Consider the following 19,672-nt stretch of genomic DNA (forward strand, 5'->3'; position numbering starts at 1 on the left):
AATCGTTCTCTTCCCTTGATTTTGAAGATCCAAACCGTCCTGCTTTTCCATCTGCCTCAGGATTAATCCGTCTCAGTCTTGTTGGGTCCTCTTCATGTTTCTGACCTAAGCTACTGTATTACTAGAAAAGACTGAACTGAGTAAGGGCAAATTATTCTCTTAGCAAACCTCTGACTTAGATTTTCCAGTATTTAAAAATTCTGAGGTCTATAGCTTTTAAACAAAAATGATATCTACATCTCCCTTTTGTAAGTGAGCATGTCTCTTCAAGCAACCCCAGAGATACCAGATCTGGAGTCTCCCTCGAAGGAGGCAGAACCGACGCATTCCAGAAATAAGCTCCATAGGCTTTATGGGAAATGTAGTATTGGATGAATAGCCTGCACCCCGCGGGAGCCTGGGAACTCTGGGCGAAGAGTTACTTCCGGACACGCGCAGTAGGGTGGTAGCCGGTATGCTCTAATTTTTGAACCAGTACTGCATGAAGTGAGAGTTGGGGTATCTCCCGGATCTAGGAGATCTCCGTAACCTGATCTCCAGCTTAGAGCCGGAGCTGGGAGTGTGGCGGTGCAAAGCTGGCAAGTATGACTCTACAGAACTTGGGGTACGTAAGGAAAGGGCAGGAAGAAAGGGACCGCTTTATTGGCTTACCCAACGAAAATGTGAAAACCCTCACATGCTGTGACTTCCAGTTTGGGTGTGTGGGTCCTGTCCGATTCTGGAGTAGTTCTGGAGGAGAGTACTCCGATTCTGGAGTAGAAAGCAAGGGACGAGTCCAACTGCCACTCCGTGGGTTCCTAGACCCCAGTTGCGGCTTGAGCAAGTTCAGTTTGCATTCCTGCTCTTGTGCTTTAAACTGCACCTTTCCTGAGGACAAAAGCACCTTTGGCCCTCCCAGAGCCTGCGAAAGGAAATAGTAAACCATTTTAAGGGATCTAGGAAGAAAACATTTTTAGAGAAACTTCGGTGCATGCTTTAGGGTATTTTCATGTGAAATGAAAATATCTCCTGCCATGTTAATAAACAAGAAATGTCACAACTATCAGTGATACCTGGCTTCCAAATGTAAATGAGGGCTGCTAAAACTGCTATCCAGCAGGAGCTGCTGCCCGCCCCCCTCCCCACGGTGACTGCTTTGGAGCTAGGGGAATGCCAGAAGTGAGGTGAACAAGGAAACAGGATTAGCCCCAAACAGCTTAGGTAAATATGAAAGGAATGAATTCAGTGAGCCCAGAGGCTTTCATCATCTTCCCATACACAGAGTGCTAAATTCCTTAACTTGATACTGATATTTGATGTTCAGCCTGTCTGCTTCCTTTGTTGCAAACTTGTATATAGCCTGACTTCTTTTGCCTCCTTGGAGCGGTTTTCCCAGAGTTACTGAGATGCTGTCTCCCAGGCTAACATTCCCACCAAATAAAATAATTCAGTCAACACTCACGACAGTCATCTGAAGTAAATATTATCTCTGTTTTGTATGTGAGTTAACTGAAGCAGAAAGGTGAGTTTAACTTGCCTGGACTCAGGCAGTTTAGTATAGACGATCTGAGAGTTAAACTCCAGATGAGTTTCCTTCAAATTTCATTCTTTTTGCAAGGTGAAAAGAACCTGCAAAACAAATCATTGGATTTATTTTTCTTTCGAAATATTTTTATATATGCTGAGTAAATTTTGGTTTGTCATCATTAAAAAAAAAAAACAAAAAAACTCTTGGTATATGTATGGCTGAGTCACTTTGCTATTTACCTGAAACTACCACAACATTGTTAATTGGCTATACCCCAATACAAAATAAAGTTTTTTGTTTTTTTTTAAAAAGAGCCCTTGGTGAATTTGCAGATTTTCCAGTGGTGATTGTAAATAAAGCTGAGAGTGCCTCTTGCGCATTTTAGCCTTTCTAGGGCCCTAGCCAGAGAAGGCAGTGGCAAGCCACTCCAGTACTATTGCCTGGAGAGTCCCATGGATGGAGGAGCCTGGTAGGCTGCAGTCCGTGGGGTCGCTGAGGGTCGGACACGACTGAGCGACTTCACTTTCACTTTTCATTTTCACACATTGGAGAAGGAAATGGCAACCCACTCCAGTGTTCTTGCCTGGAGAATCCCAGGGACGGGGGAGCCTGGTGGGCTTCTGTCTATGGGGTCACACAGAGTCGGACACGACTGAAGTGACTTAGCAGCAGCAGCAGCAGCTTATTAAGATTGTTTTCATAAATTGGGAACTTTTTTCCTCATATCCTTTTTTTATACTTGTCAATAACATATTTCATGCTTTTAACATAACAGTTTAAAGAATTTCTAATACTGTTCCCATTAAAGGGACAAACAGTAAATATTTTAGGCTTGAAGGCTATATAGCTTCTGTGACAACTACTCAACTCTGCCCTTGTAGTTGAAGTAAAACAAAAAGGCATAACTGTTTTCCAGTTACATTTTATTTACAAAATTATATTTCTTCTAAATAAAATTATTTCTGTGGCATTAAAAAAAAAGCTTGTAGGTTTTATTTTGCTTCCTTATATGGTCTTAACTATCTCTTTGTGATAGAAATGTTGCTATGTGCCTTTTTAATTTCAGTTTAAAAATGATTTTGATTCATGGTTAGGATATATTTTATCATGTAAAAATCTTGTTTTTCTATTTTATTATGCTTATATAAGTCTAGCCTGTTAACCTTATAGCCCATTTAACATCTAATTGCCTTTATACATTTATTTTGTAGTGTTTTAAAACGCTGTAAGGTTGCTTCCCTGGTGGCTCAGAGGTTAAAGCGTCTCCCTCCAATGCGGGAGACCCGGGTTCGATCCCTGGGTCGGGAAGATCCCCTGGAGAAGGAGATGGTAATCTATTCCAGTATTCTTGCCTGATGAATCCCATGGACTGAGAAGCCTGGTAGGCTACAGTCCACGGGGTCGCCAAGAGTTGGACACGACTGAGCGACTGAACGGAACGGAACGGAAGGTTGCTGAGGGCAGTAATAATTTTTTTCTTTTTTGTATCACTAGTACTGTACTTGGTATGTCCTCATTAAATATTATATAAGTGAATGAATGAAGAAAGTATAAGCAGTATTTTAAAGTAATTTTATTAAGACTTAATTCACTTATTATAAGTTGACCACCTTAAAATCAGTATATTAGCACAATTGTGAAACTGTCATCACTAATCTCAGAACATTTTCGTATCCTCAAAAGAAACCCCATACTCATTAACAGTTACTCCCCATTCCTTCCTTCCCCCAGCCCTGAATTACTTTATGTTTTTATGGATTTGCCTGTTCTGAAAATTTCATGCAAATGGATCTATACAATATGTGATCTCTTGTGACTGGCTTCTTTAACCTAGCACAATATTTTCAAGGATCATCTATGTCATAGAGTCCTTTTTAGTACTGAATAATATTGGATCATATGGATATACCTCATTTTGTTTATTCATTTCTTACTTGCTCAGTACCCGTATTGTTACCACTTTTGCCTGCTATGAATAATTCTGCCATGGACATGTGTGTATGGTTTTTGTGTGGACCTATGTTCCCAACTCTTTTGGGTTTATACCTAGGAAAAATTGCTGGGTATATGGTAACTCTATGTTTAATGTTTTGAAAAACTCCTAAATTGTTTTCCATAGTTGCTGCACCATTTTATAATTCCATCAGCAGTGTATGAGAGTTCTAGTTTCTCCCCACCCTTGTGAAAAACTTGTCATTGTCTGCCTTTGATTTTAGCCATCCTATTGGATGTAAAGTGATATCTCATTGTGATTTTGACTTGTACATCTTTTCATGTGCTTTAGATCATATCTGTCTTTGGAAAAATATCTGTTCAAATCCTTTGCCCATTTTTAAATTGAGTTTTCTTTCTATTGTTGTAAGAATTCTTTTTCTTTTAGAGACAACTCTCTTTTCAGATATATGATTTACAAATATTTCCTGCTATTTTGTGAGTTGTCTTTTTCACATTCTTCATGGTGTCCTTTGAAGCACAAAAATGCTTAATTTTGATGAATTACAATTTATCTATTTTTTCTTTTATCACACTTTTTCTGTCATGTGTAAGAAACCGTTACCTAATCCTAGGTCATAAAGATTTACTCCCTTGTTTTCATGTAAGAATTATATACAGTTGACCCTTGAATAACACAGCTTTGAACTGTATGGGTCCACTTATGTGCAGGTTTTTTTCCAGTAAATACATACTGTAGTACTACATGACCTATGGTTCACTGAATTCATGGTTGTGGAACCACAGATATGGAGGTATCTGTAAACTTATGTGGATTTTTGACTGTGGGGAGGGTTGGCACCCTAACCCCTAAGTTGTTCAAGGGTTACCTGTAGTTTTAACTCTTACATTGGGTCTCTGATCCATTTTTAGTTCATTTTTAATATGATGACTTCTCTGGTGGCTCAGAGGGTAAAAGCTTCTGCCTACGATATGGGAGACCCAGGTTCGATCCCTGGGTCGGGAAGATCCCCTGGAGAAGGAAATGGCAACCCACTCTTGCCTGGAAAATCCCATGGACGGAGAAGCCTGGTAGGCTACAATCCATGGGGTCACAAAGAGTCGGACACGACTGAGCGACTTCACTTTCTTTTATTATGATATGAGGTGTGCGGGTTGGAGGGAGTCCAACTTCATTCTTTTGCATGTGGATATCCAACTGTCCCAACACCATTCGTTTAAAAGACTATTCTTTCTGCTATTGAATTGTTCTGATACTATTTGAATATTTTTAATATAATTTTTGTTTCTATCACAAAGTATATTTCTAACTCAGGTATATAGTAATTTTCTTTTTTTTTTTTTTCTTTTTTTTTAAATTTATTTATTTTTTATTGGAGGCAAATTATTTTACAATTGGTTGGTTTTGCCATACATTGACATGAATTCGCCCCGGGTGTACATAAGTTCCCCCTCCTGAACCCCCCTCCCACCTCCCTTCTCCCTTTATCCGCCCTCTGGGTCATCCCCACATGCCAGCCCCGAGCATCCTATAACATGCATTGACCCTGAACTGATGATTCGTTTCACATATGACAACATACATGTTTCAATGCCATTCTCCCAAATCATCCCACCCTCACCCTCTCCCACAGAGTCCCAAAGACTGTTCTATACATCTGTGTCTCTTTTGCTATCTCGTATACAGGGTTATCATTTGCATCTTTCTAAATTCCATATATATGCGTTAGTATATTGTATTGGTGTTTTTCTTTCTGGCTTACTTCACTCTGTATAATAGGCTCCAGTTTCATCCACCTCATTAGAACTGATTCAAATATATTCTTTTTAATGGCTGAATAATACTCCATTGTGTATATGTACCAAAGCTTTCTTATCCATTCGTCTGCAGATGGACATCTAGGTTGCTTCCATGTCCTGGCTATTATAAACAGAGCTGCAATGAACATTGGAGTACATGTGTCTCTTTCAATTCTGGTTTCCTTGGTGTGTATGCCCAGGAGTGCGATTGCTGGATCATAAGGCAGTTCTATTTCCAGTTTTTTGAGGAATCTCCACACTGTTCTCCATAGTGGCTGTACTAGTTTGCATTCCCACCAACAGTGTAAGAGGGTTCCCTTCTCTCCACATCCTCTCCAGCATTTATTGCATGTAGACTTTGGAATAGCAGCCATTCTGACTGGTGTTATAGTAGTTTTCATACATAACTTTGAAAACTCATCAATGTACATATTATGATCCTAAGAGGCTGCCATGACTCTTACAAGTCCCCAAATGAGGCACACTTTAGTTTGAAGATCCATGTACTATTACAGGGATCAGTGACACTCCAGGATGTGGCTGTGGAATTCAACCCAGAGGAGTGGCAGCTGCTTGACTATGATCAGAGAACCCTGTATTGGGATGTGATATTGGAGAACTTTAGAAACTTCATCTCAGTGGGTAAGGACAGTGGGTGGTAACATTTTAGTTGTAACTCAGAATGTTTTACCAGACCTGTGAGAGCTGTGAACGTTCTAAAGCATTGGTAAGTTTGGCCTTGAACTTCATTAGTCAAAGATTCTTAATCTCCTTTGGGGATCAGGTACTGTGTTTATGCTTCTGCCTCCTAAGTGAAGACGGGTCTTTTCTGTTCTAAAGCCTGTTTGTCACCATTCACAGGCCCTAAGACACCAGGAGGCAAACCCGAATTATGAGGTAGTTGTTCCTAGCATTTTGTCCCCAGTTCTGTGTTGTTTCCCAGGAATGGGGTGTCCAGTTACTGAAACAAGTGATATTCAAGGTGGAGCAAGGACAAGAACCATGGATGGTGGAGGCAGAGAACTCACGTTGGAGCTCTCCAGGTGAGTCAGAGAAAACCAGGAAGATGGGAGTGTTTGAAATTGGGGTCCCAGTTGGTGAGTGAGGGACTGGCACCTTTGAAACACTTTTTAGGAAGCATATACCTTTGGAAGTGGCTGGGTGCACTTGACATGACATCCTCAGATCCCCAAATGACACCCTCAGTTCCACTATCCCACGTGGCTGCTCTTTCTCTTCCTCAGCTCTTGTGTAGGAGGATGTTCTGCCACTCCACTTTGACTCCTCACACTGCCCATTGCATTGAAGTGTTGCTTGGTTCTCTCAATTCCTAGAATCCTCATTGTTCTTTCCTCCTCAACACGATGGCAGATCTTTCCATACATCTAGTTCTAATAATGTAGTCAGCTTATGTAGATTTGTAGTCATACTCCACCAACCTCTTTTGGATAAAGTTAGAGGACTAGAGAGGGAGAAGGAAATGGCAACCCAGTCCAGTATTCTTGCCTGGATAATCCCAGGGATGGAGGAGCCTGGTGGGCTGCCGTCTGTGGGGTCGCATAGAGTTGGACACAACTGAAGTGACTTAGCGGCAACAGCTGCAGAGGACTGGAGATATATAAATGTTCCTGAAGAGAACTCATATTGTGCCAGATGACTGAGAGGTAAAAAGAGATGTGAATGCAGAAAAAAGGGAGGTATTCTACCAGGGTGATCTAGGAATTATGTAGTGAGGACTCTGATTCTGATCTCCCTCTTCCAAATCTAATTTTCCCTTAACTCCATTGTCTCTTGTTCCTCTCCCTGTCCATTGATCACATCTCCGTAGTGGACTGTCTTTGTTCTGTGAGTTGACCATACACCCTGTTGAGCAACTTTTTAATTTTCTTTGTATTCTTCTCACTACCTTGTACTATCTTACTGTTTTGTTTTTTTTCCCAGGTCACAAGTTAAGCCACCCATTCTGTCATTCTGTCTCCTTTTTCCTCCCTAGCAGTTTTATTCTTAAAGTTCAGGAGCAAGGTAAAAACATACTTGTTTCAGAATGAGACTAGATTTGAAATCAGGTTTCTTTCTATGACTGTCAATGGCAAAAATTAACTAGGAACATTTCATTGTACTCCTTTTTAGAAGCTGACTGCCCACTTGTTGATGAATCAGACAAGCACCAGAAAATCAAAGACAATTTTAATTCAGTTTTGTTCATGTTCAATAAAATTCTGACTGTGGAGAGACTTCATGGTTATAATATGAGCACAAGTCTTAATCCTACAAGAAAAAAATCATATAAATGTAAGTCATATGGGAAGAGTTTGCAACCTACTTTGGACTTTCTTAATTATAATAGATGTTATAATGGAGAACACTCTGATGAATGCAATGAATGTGGGAAAGCCTTCAAAAAGAAATTTAATTTCATTAGACATGAAAAAAATCATACAAGAAAAAAACTGAATGCAACAACTGTGGGAAAGCCTATAGCAGCAAGGCACACCTTGCCACTCATCAGAAAATTCATAACAGAGAGAGACCCTTTGTGTGCAGTGATTGTGGAAAAGCGTTTACACATAAAGCACAACTCGTGGTCCATCAGCGACTCCACACTGGAGAGAAGTCTTATGAATGCAGTCAGTGTGGAAAATCATTCACTTGGAATTCTTCCTTTAATCAACACATGCAATTGCATACACTTGAGAACTCATTTGAATGTAAGGAATGTGGGAAAACGTTCAGGTATAGTTCATCCCTTTATAAACACTCTAAATTTCATACAGGAGAGAAACCATATCAATGCATTGTATGTGGCAAAGCCTTTGGCAACAGTTCTGTGCTTGTTACCCATCAAGGAATTCATACAGGAGAGAAACCTTATGGATGTATTAAATGTGACAAAGCTTTCATCAAGAAGTCTCATCTCCTTAGACATCAGATAACTCATACAGGAGAAAGGCCCTATGAATGTAGCAAATGTGGGAAACCATTTTCCCAGAAGTCAAATCTTATTGTACATCAGAAAATTCATGTGTAATATTCATTAATGAGTATGAGAAAGCTTTAATATTTGATAAGTTATTGAGTAGAGAATTCATGGTGAGGAGAAATGCAACAATTTGAAGGAACTGAAAGCATAAATTCCCATTAAAAAGTCAGTGCCAGTCATGTTCTGGAAGTGATAAAGTTTTTAGAGGAAAGATCACAGAAAACATTAATTTATAATGATAAAACTTAGAGCTTGGAAAGCATAAATTAAACAGTCAAGGAATCAGTGAAAACTACATTTAGCATCTCTGATTCTTTTTATAACAAATTATATAATTATGCAAGTGTGAATATAAAATAAGTTTATATATTATATTAAATTATATCTATTAAGAGTTTCTGAAGTAAATATCACACTTTTTCTTCCAATCTGAATAGTAACATGCAAGTGAAAAAGTGTGGTTTAAGATATAGTGTGAATTTCAGTAATATTTTCATCCATTTGCTGGCACTTTTAATGGGTATGGCAGTGTTACTGAATCTCAGAGTCTCCTCTTTAATTCTAAAACTTGTTATAAAGGTACATAGAGTTACATGTGTGTATAATTTAACAAGATATCAGTTGAGATGGTGAAAGCAGTTGTATTCTATACACTAAGTGCTCAGATGTGGAAAAGGAAATATTTAAAGAAGTAAGTAAATCAAACATTTGCACTTCAGATATCACTGTTCTTTTTCATTGATGTATCCACCTAAGGTGTAAGCAGAGCTCCAGTAGTAGTTACCTAGGGTATCGTGTGAATTTCATCTTAATAAAGTAGGGTGTTGTGATACTTTGCAACATTCAGGGAGCAAGTTTTTGGATCTATTTTTTATTTTCTTGTTAAGAGATTGATACAGGTTTAGCTTTTAGAACTGCCTGGAATTTTCCATGTGACATCACATAGAAAATTTCCACAGGCTCATTAATTGAGTTGAAAAGAACACTTTTTTTTTTGGTTATGTTTTGTTTAGCAACTTCACTTTGGAATGTGACATTTGGTATATTCCAAATAGTCCCTTAAAAGGATGAACCAATCATTATTTAAGCTACAGTTTTTATTATTGTACACAATATTCCTTAATAATGTTAAAAAACGTTTATGCCTTTTTTTGAGTTATGGCAAAACAGCTTGATCCTAAATTCAGAAATCAGGCCTTTTCAAGTTTAGGCTCAGTTACAACTTTTTAACATTGCTTTTCTTTCATTAACCATGTTTTGAAGAATAATGTTGAGTAATGATTATAAATGAATGCTGGTGCTTTTTTGAACAAGCATACGAGAACTTAAGGATCTAAATTAAATCTTTTACTGAATATTTTTTTGCTTGACTAAACTTTAGTCAGGTTCCTGAAACTTTCTGAGGCTCACCTGCACACTTCCTTTAAAAATCTATTTTTAGCAAGAACTCTGCTAGTCATTTTAAACAGAACTCTCTACCCTGAGTGTCTGATCAGATTTCTCATCCTCCATCATCCTTCAGGTAATGTCTGATTACCCTGGCCTGTTTCGGCAAGAATCCTGTTAGGACGATTTAGCCAGAACCCTCCTTTACCCCTAATGTTTTCCCTTATTTTCCCTAATGTTTTCCCTTAGTAATTTTCCTTTCACTGACCCCTACCCTATATAGAATAAGATAGGATATTGACTGTAAATACCCACTTGTCCACAGTATATTTAGAGTTGAGCCTGACTAAAGTCCCATTGCAATGGTCCCTCTGCCTATCACACTGGTCCTGAAGAAAGTCTGCCTTGGCATTTGTCATCTTTAACAAATGTCATCAAATACCATTTTTTTCTTTAACAGGTTGCCAGTTATTTTAGGAGACTACATATTGTTTACACTCTTAAGACCCACTTGACTTGGCACTCCAGAATGTCTGGCTCTAGATGACTAACCACACCATTGTAGTAATCCAGTTCATTAAGACCTTTTTTTAATACAGTTCTTCCCTGTATTCCTTCCATCTCAATCTCTTCAGCATCTACTAGGTCTCTACCATTTTTATCCTTTATTGTGCCCATCTTTGGGTGGAATGCTCCCTTGAAGTTTCCAATTTTCCTGAAGAGAATCTCTACTCTTTCCTTTTTTGTTGTTTTCTTCTATTTTTAAGCAGTGTTCATTGAAGAAGGCCTTCTTGTCTCTTCTAGTTTTATTTTGGAACTCTGCATTTAATTGGATGTACCTTTCCCTCTCTCCCTTGCTTTTCACTTCTTTTTGTTCTTGTGCTATTTGTAAAGCCTCCTCAGATAACCACTTTGCTTTCTTTTCTTTTTCTTCGGGATGGTTTTGTTCACTGCCTCCTGTATAGTGTTATGGACTTCATCCATTGTTCTTCAGGCACACTTAACTAAATCTAGCCCCTTGAATCTATTCGTTACCTCTACTGCAAATTCATACAGGGATTGATTTAAGTCATACCTGGCTGGCCTATTGTTTTTCCCAGTTTTCTTTAGTTTAAGCCTGAATTTTGCTATGAGAAGCTGATGATCTGAGCCACAGTCAGCTCTAGGTCTTGTTTTTGCTGACTGTATACAGCTTCTCCTTCAGCTACAAAGAATGTAATCAGTTTGATTTTGGTATTGACCATTTAGTGATGTCCATGTGTAAAGTCATTTCTTGTGTTATTGAAAAAGGGTATTTGCTATGACTAGTGTATTCTCTTGGCAGAGTTTAACCTTTGCCCTGCTTCATTTTGTTCTCCAAGGCCAAACTTGTCTGTTACTCCAGGTATATCTTGACTGCCTACTTTTGCATTCCAATCCCCTTCATGGATCACTGCCTTGTCGTGGCGAAGGGTATCGGGGACCAGCCTCGATATGGCCCAGGGTATCCTCGGGATGAACGGTGTCGGCGTCAGAGAGAGAGAGAGAGAGACAGGGGCTGATGATTCCTTGGTTTACGCTGGAAACCAATAAAACCCCAGTACGGGGTTTGCTCTGTTTACGTAGGCTGCAGGCGCCCTCTCAAATCACTGGAGGCACCCCACCAGGGCACCCCCTCGAGTGGGTCTTAGAAGCCCAGGCAGATAAGTAAACTCAGAGGGCCCAGCGCTCCAAGGATCTCAACCAGAAAAAGGAGAATAGAGAAAAGGACGGAAAAAGAGAAAGAACGACACGGGGAGACCAAGCTTCAGTGAGCAAGGCCCAAAACTTTATTTTCCAGTGCTGCTTTTATACCCTAAGTTATGCGCATAAGAAACAGAGAAAGGGAGATATAGAGTCACGCCAAAATTACGTGGGGTCAGCAGTCTTGATTCTTATCAGGATCAGGGCTTATTTTTGTGTGTCTCGTGATAAAAGTTTTAGGTGGTTTACATCATCTTCTGGCCAGGGGGCCTACTAACAGTTTTATGGCCCTCTCTCCTAACAATAGGTTAGTTAGCAAGTAAAAGGCTTATATTCTTTTAAGGTGACTTTCCTAAAGTTAGGTGCTAGACACATAACAAAGTTACATTCCTATAAGGCACCAGTGTAGTGAGCTACAAGAAAGGAATTTATTAACTTAAGATCTGATGTGGTTAAATCAAAGGCTACTATTTATATTTCATGCAAAGATGGGCTCAATAAAGGACAGAAATGGTATGGACCTAACAGAAGCAGAAGATATTAAGAAGAGGTGGCAGGAATACACAGAAGAACTGTACAAAAAAGATCTTCAAGACCAAGATAGTCATGATAACATGAACACTGACCTAGAGCCAGACATCTTGGAATGTGAAGTCAAGTGGGCCTTAGAAAGCATCACTACTAACAAAGCTAGTGGAGGTGATGGAATTCCAGTTGAGCTATTTCAAGTCTTGAAAGATGATGCTGTGAAAGTGCTGCACTCAATATGCCAGCAGATTTGGAAAACTCAGCAGTGGCCACAGGACTGGAAGAGGTCAGTCTTCATTCCAATCCCAAAGAAAGGCAATGCCAAAGAATGCTCAAACTACCGCACAATTGCACTCATCTCACACGCTAGTAAAGTCATGCTCAAAATTCTCCAAGCCAGGCTTCAGCAGTATGTAAACCGTGAACTCCCAGATGTTCAAGCAGGCTTTAGAAAAGGCAGAGGCAACAGAGATCAAATTGCCAACATCCGCTGGATCATGGAGAAAGCAAGAGAGTTTCAGAAAAACATCTATTTCTGCTTCATTGACTATGCCAAACCTTTGACTGTGTCGATCACAATAAACTGTGGAACATTCTGAAAGAGATGGGAATCCCAGACCACCTGACCTGCCTCTTGAGAAACCTGTATGCAGGTCAGGAAGCAACAGTTAGAACTGGACATGGAACAACAGACTGGTTCCAAATAGGAAAAGGTGTACGTCAAGGTTGTATATTATCACCTTGCTTATTTAACCTATATGCAGAGTACATCATGAGGAACGCTGGGCTGGAAGAAGCACAAGCTGGAATCAAGATTGCTGGGAGAAATATCAATAACCTCAGATATGCAGATGACACTACCCTTATGGCAGAAAGTGAAAAGGAACTCAAAAGCCTCTTGATGAAAGTGAAAGAGGAGAGTGAAAAGGTTGGCTTGAAGCTCAACATTCAGAAAACGAAGATGATGGCATCTGGTCCCATCACTTCATGGGAAATAGATGGAAAAACAGTGGAAACAGTGTCAGACTTTATTTTTTTTGGGCTCCAAAATCACTGCAGATGCTGATTGCAGCCTTGAAATTAAAAGACGCTTGCTCCTTGGAAGGAAAGTTATGACCAACCTTGATAGTATATTAAAAAGCAGAGACATTACTTTGCCAACCAAAGTCCGTCTAGTCAAGGCAATGGTTTTTCCCGTGGTCATGTATGGATGTCAGAGTTGGACTGTAAAGAAAGCTGATCACCGAAGAATCGATGCTTTTGAACTGTGGTGTTGGAGAAGACTCTTGAGAGTCCCTTATATTGCAAGGAAATCCAACCAGTCCATTCTAAAGGAGATCAATCCTGGATGTTCATTGGAAGGACTGATGCTAAAGCTGAAACTGCAATACTTTGGCCACCTCATGCGACGAGTTGACTCACTGGAAAAGACTCTGATGCTGGGAAAGGTTGGGGGCGGGAGGAGAAGGGGACGACGGAGAATGAGATGGCTGGATGGCATCACCGACTCTGTGGACATGAGTTTGAGTGAACTGCGGGAGTTGGTGATGGACAGGGAGGCCTGGCGTGCTGTGATTCATGGGGTCGCGGAGAGTCGGACACGAATGAGCGACTGAACTGAACTGAACTACTTATATTCTCTATATGTGATTAATATATTTCCAAGGATACAATAGATAGAGGAAACTTTGCAGCAAGCATTGATTCAACAATGAAATCTTTTTTAGTACTACTCTAATGATTTTAACTTCTTCAACAGATTCCTGTATTTTAGAATATTAGGCTTTCTGTCCTTGCATGGCTGGGAGGCTATAAACAGTCACACTCATAGCTGTAAGAGCCCGGACAAACTTGTCATGCAAGTTAGAAAGCTATCAGAGGGGCTTGGATTGGAACACTCCTATTAAGCCGAGGAGAACTTTTAAACTACAGCTCTGAATTAATGTTTTCAGAGAAAGGTAGTTGGGGAGAAGCCCCCGTAAGTATTAGAGGACTTGGTAAGAGGCGTAAGATAGTAAAGCAGTCAGACTCCGGTTTTCTTTGGGGTAGATGCTCAGGTAAGTCCAGGGGTTTCCTTGAGTCCTGATTAGCCTTTGCCTGTCAGGCCTCTTCCCCAGTTGACCTTTGCCACGGGTAGGATTTCCCTCGCTGGCTCCCTGCAGAAGGGGCTTATGTAACTCAGTGAAGCTATGAGTCATGCTGTGCAGGGCCACCCAAGACAGACGGGTCATAGCAGAGAGTTCTGACAAAACGTGATCCAGGCCCAGGGTTAGGGCGGTGGCCGGGAGGAGCTGTACCACGTTCAGGAGGCGGTGGCTGCTTGGGCACCGGAGGGCTGAGAGGAGCTGATCCACATTCAAAGCAGGAGGGGCGGCCTTGAGGAGATACCCCTAGTCCAAGGTAAGGTACAGCGGCTGCACCTTGCTGGAGCAGCTGGGAAGAGATACTCCACGACCAAGTGGAATATAAGAATCCAGTGTTCTGGGGAGGAAGGAACAAGATGGCGGAGGGATAAGACGGCGAGACCACTTTCTCCCCCACAAATTCATCAAAAGAACATTTGAACGCGGAGTAAAGTCCACAAAACAACTTCTGAATACTGGCAGAGGACATCAGGCTCCCAGAAAAGCAGCCCATTGTCTTCTAAAGGAGAGAGAAGAAATCCAGCTCCACCCACCAGAACACCGACACATGCTTCCCTAACCAGGGAACCCGGACAAATCACCCATCCAACCCCACACACAGTGAAGAAACGACATAATAAAGAGAACTCCACAAACTGCAAGAAGAGGGAAAGGCCACCCCAAGCAAAGCAATATAAGCAAGATGAAGAGGCAGAGAAATACCCAGCAAGTAAAGGAACAAGATAATTGCCCACCAACACAAACAAAAGAAGAAGATATAGGGAATTTACCTGATAAAGAGTTTCAAATTTTGATGGTGAAAATGATTCAAAATCTTGAAAGCAAAGTGGAGTTACAGATAAATAACCTGGAGAAAAGGATTGAGAAGATGGAAGAAAGATTTAATAAGGACTTAGAAAAAATAAAAAAGAGTCAATATACAATGAATAATGCAATAGATGAGATCAGAAACACTCTGGAGGGAACAAACAGTAGAATAACAGAGGCAGAAGACAGGATAAGTGAACTAGAAGATAGAATTGTAGAAATAAATGAAACAGAGAGGAAAAAAGAAAAACGAATTAAAAGAAATGAGGACAATATTAGAGACCTCTGGGACAATGTTAAATGCTCCAACATTCGAATCATAGGAGTCCCAGAAGAAGACAAAAAGAAAGACCATGAGAGAATACTTGAGGAGATAATAGTTGAAAACTTCCCTAAAATAGGGAAAGAAATAATCACCCAAGTCCAAGAAACCCAGAGAGTCCCCAACAGGATAAACCCAAGGCGAAATACTCCAAGACACATATTAATCAAATTAACAAAGATCAAACACAAAGAACAAATATTAAAAGCAGCAAAGGAAAAGCAGCAAATAACACATAAGGGGATTCCCATAAGGATAACAGCTGATCTTTCAACAGAAACTCTTTAGGCCAGAAGGGAGTGGCAAGACATACTTAAAGTGATGAAAGAAAATACCCTACAGCCCAGATTACTATACCCAGCAAGGATCTCATTCAAATATGAAGGAGAAATCAAAAGCTTTACAGACAAGCAAAAGCTGAGGGAATTCAGCATCACCAAACCAGCTCTCCAACAAATGCTAAAGGATCTTCTATAGACAGGAAACACAGAAAGAGTGTATAAACTTGAACCCAAAGCAATAAAGAAAATGGCTATGGGATTGTACTTATCAATAATTACCTTAAACGTAAATGGGTTGAAATTTTCAAAAAGGCTAGGAAACAATTCTCATAGCCATCAATAGTTCAGTGTTGAGTTCATGAAGTTTTTAAAGTTTGGGACAAACTGTAGTATTTGCTATTTGAAGTACTATTTGTAATTGGCATATTACGATGTAACATTGGTCTTCATTTCCAACTTAAAACGCCTAAAAATGTCTAACAGGTTTTTAGATTTGTGAATTTTAGTTGAAATGTATTTTACGATGTTACTAAACCTGCAGAAATATTGAAATATTTCAGAGAACTTATTCACTATACATTCAATTTATTTTATTTATAAAAGTTATGAACTGTAGAAAGTTTTACTTGTTGGGTCAATTGCTTGTTGCTTCAAATGCTTGTTGCATTTGAAGTGCTAGTTACAAGAAAATCAAATACCTTCAATGTATAAATGCTATTAAGTTTTTAAAGGACTCTGGAGTATAAGTAAGTTTGTTTAAAGAAATTTAGTCTGTTCAACTTGAATCAGCTCTGTCAAACATTAATTAAAAGCCTCATTTAAAAATAAATAAAAGAAAAAAAAAAAAAAAAACGTGATCCACTAGAGGAGGGAATGGCAAACTACCCCAGTATACTTGCCATGAGAACCTCATGAAATGTGTAAAAGGGACATCTTACAGCTCATCAAAAAATTCATAGTGGAGAGAGACCCTTTGTGTGCAGTGATTGTGGGAAAGTGTTTATGCATGAAACACAGCTCAAGATCCAACAGAGTTCACACGGGAGAGAAGCCTTATGAATGTGGTCAGTGCCGGAAATCACTCACCTGGCCTTACTCCCTTCCTGAACATATGAAATCTCACACACCCAAGAACTCATATGAGTGCAAGGAACATGGGAAAACCTTCAAGTACAGGTCATCCCTCTGTAAACACTCCAGAATCCATACAGGCAAGAAACTGCACCAAGACAGACAATGTAGCAAAGCCTTCACAGACCCTTCAGTGCTGAGCATGCATCAGGAATTCACACAGGCAAGAAACCTCACAGGTGCACTGCATATGGCAAAGCCTTCATCGAGAGCTTCTTTAACATAACTCACATAGAGCACAAAATAAAGGCAGCACATGTGGGAAATCTTTTAACCAGAAGACATACCTTGTTATCCATCAAAGAAGTCATAAAAACAAGAGCGCTTTGTAAATGTGGGAAAACTTAAAATTAGCCTTTTACTAAAGCAGCAAAGAATTCATTGTGAGAAAAACCCTATCAGTTGAATAAATGTGGACAAGCACATCTGAAATTCATGTTCTATAAGTGGTATCACTCATTTTTTGGAAACAATTATGGAAAATTTTGAGCTATAGGCAACTTAACCATAGAGTAACACTGAGAAAGTTGTGAAAAAATGGAATAATTAGGCATCAAACGGACTATAATTGCATACATACTCTGCCCCCTGATTTGTGATGTTCACACCAATTATACAAATGTCTGCATTGCTTTAGAAATTTGTATATCTATAGATTTGACATATGTGCTATGCATACTATACTGATTTATATCTGTTGTAATGGTTGTACAACACTGTGAACATAATACCAATGAATCGTACACTTGAAAATGGTTTCAGTAAATTTTATGTATATTTTACTAAAATAAAAAATATATAAATAAAACTTAAACCCCTTCTCGGAGAAGGCAATGGCAAGCCACTCCAGTACTATTGCCTAGAAAATCCCATGGATGGAGGAGCCTGGTGGGCTTCTGTCTATGGGGTCACACAGAGTTGGACACGACTGAAGTGACTAAGCAGCAGCAGCAAACCCCTTCTAAAATTATATCTATTAATATCTTTGGTAAACACCATCACTGTCTCTTCAAAACCTAAAATCACCATATACAGAACTGCCAACTGTAAGTGAAATAATATGGCTTCTTATGGAAATAAAGGTCCGCAGTATGAACTTGATCTCTGACCATTTTGGGGCACTTGTGAACAGTTGCAGCAGTTGTTGTTGAGCCTGAACCTTCTTGAGCCTCCTCTTAAATAGTCAGGGATGGTTATGAAGTCTTCTGCTCTGCTCAGCTGAACACATCATGCAATATGTTTTTGTCTCTGTGCAAAATATGTGTGCATGTGTGTATATGTATTTAATCCTGATTAACCAGACAATGAAGAAAGGAAGCAGCTGTGTTCTGTATTACTCCTAGCAATTAGTACAGGGAAAGAGGCGTTTCTCCAAGTAGATAGTCATAAATAAAAGCCATCCTATTTTGCTGGAGCAGCTTCATAAGTAGAGGTGAGCCTAGCTGAAGCAGCATGTAACTGGAGTACCTAGTTTTAAAAAATTAGGTGTTAAAATATTTTGCAACACTTCTGAAGAAGATTCTTAAAAATCAGTATTATTGACTAAAATAAAATTAAATTGTCAATATTATTGTTAAAATCAGTCATTATCTTTTTGTTTAGGAAATCGATTCAGAGATATCAGACATGTTTGGAAATTTCCAGGTGACTAGCATAGGTATCATACCAAGGTATTTTGAAAATCTTGTCTGCTTCCTTGAAGTACTCAGCAACTCTTATAATTTGACATTACATACATTCTGTGTATTCCCTTTAAAAACTCACAATGATTTTAAGTGAAATTTTTGTAGAGTCCTTAAGCTCTTTCTTCAGACATTTTTGTGACGCTTAGGTACAGTGTTGAGCTTAAACCTATATTCACAAAATCAGGTTTTCTCTTGGAAGCGTAACTTTTTCGATTAAATATGTGAGCTTGGAATTGTTTTTCCTCATTAGCATTCTTGCAGGGTGATGATGAGCAAAGACATGTGAATGAGAGTAATTTTCTGAATATCCATCAGATCTAAGTGAAACTTTGTTTTACAGAGTTTTCATTCTATGTGCTAATTAAACTTAGGTAATCACACCAAATCACTTTGTTGTTAAGTCAGTCAGTCATGCCTGACTCTTTGCAACCCCAGGGACTATAGCCCAGGCTCCTCTGTCCATGGAATTCTCCAGGCAAGAATACTGGAGTGGGTTGCCATGCCCTTCTCCAAGGGGATCTTCCCAACCCAGGGATCAAACCTGGGTCTCTCATATTGCAGGCAGATTCTTTACCATCTGAGCCACCTGGAAACTATTATTCAGCTATAAAAGAAATAAAGTACTGACACATGTAACGACATGGATGGACCTTGAAAATATGCTAAGTGAAAGAAGTCAGTCACAAAATATCACATATTGTTTGATTCAAGTTATATAAAATGCTTAAAATAGGCAAGTTTGAAGAGACAGAATGTAAATCAGTGGTTGCTCAGGGCTAAAAGTGGAAAAGAGGATTTACCGCTAATGATGTGGAGTTTCTTGAGAGGGGTGGGTGGATAAAAATGTCCTAAAATTAGGTTGTGGTGATGGTTGCACAACTAAACACAAGAAGAGCCAGAAAGAAATGACCAGCAAGACAGAAGTCGCAATCTTCTGTAACCTAATCACAGAAGTATAACAACACTAATTCATAATCATTTCAGTTTAAGCACATGAAAGGGAAATTAACATTGTTAGTATTCTTATTCTACTTGTTAGAAGCAAGGTCCAGCCCGAACTCCAGACGAAGGGATTATCCAAGGCTGTAACTACCTACCTGGAGGCATGAATATGGCAGCCAAGTCAGAAGCTTCCTACTATATACCCACTTTAGATGATTGTGTGATTGTGTGTGCGTGCTCAGTTGTGTCTGACTCTTGGCAACCCCATGGACTGTAGGCTTCTCTTTCCATTGTATTTCCCAGACAAGTATACTGGAGTGGGTCACCATTTCCTCCTCCAGGGAATCTTCCAATCCAAGGATCAAACCTTCATTGCCTGTGACTCCTGCATTGGCAGGCATATTCTTTACCACTAGCACCACCTGGGAAGCCTAAAGCTTTTAACAATCTTGGCGTTCACATAGTAGAAGGGCCTTGCAAATAG

At 39.6% G+C, this 19,672-nt stretch overlaps 1 protein-coding gene across 1 annotated transcript; it reads left to right on the forward strand.

The window, feature by feature from the left end:
- Positions 1–176: 176 nt before the first annotated feature.
- Positions 177–17,781, forward strand: ZNF684 (zinc finger protein 684). The gene is given in 8 exon segments (XM_088835177.1): positions 177–604; positions 2,719–2,836; positions 5,776–5,902; positions 6,204–6,228; positions 6,230–6,303; positions 7,202–7,282; positions 7,391–7,702; positions 7,705–17,781. Coding segments are annotated over 8 exon segments (1,341 nt in total). The 5' UTR covers positions 177–584; the 3' UTR covers positions 8,289–17,781.
- Positions 17,782–19,672: the final 1,891 nt, after the last annotated feature.

This window comes from Moschus berezovskii, chromosome 4 (genome assembly GCF_049115385.1).
Source record: "Moschus berezovskii isolate FMDL1 chromosome 4, NW_MosBer_1.0, whole genome shotgun sequence".
NCBI lineage: Eukaryota > Metazoa > Chordata > Mammalia > Artiodactyla > Moschidae > Moschus > Moschus berezovskii.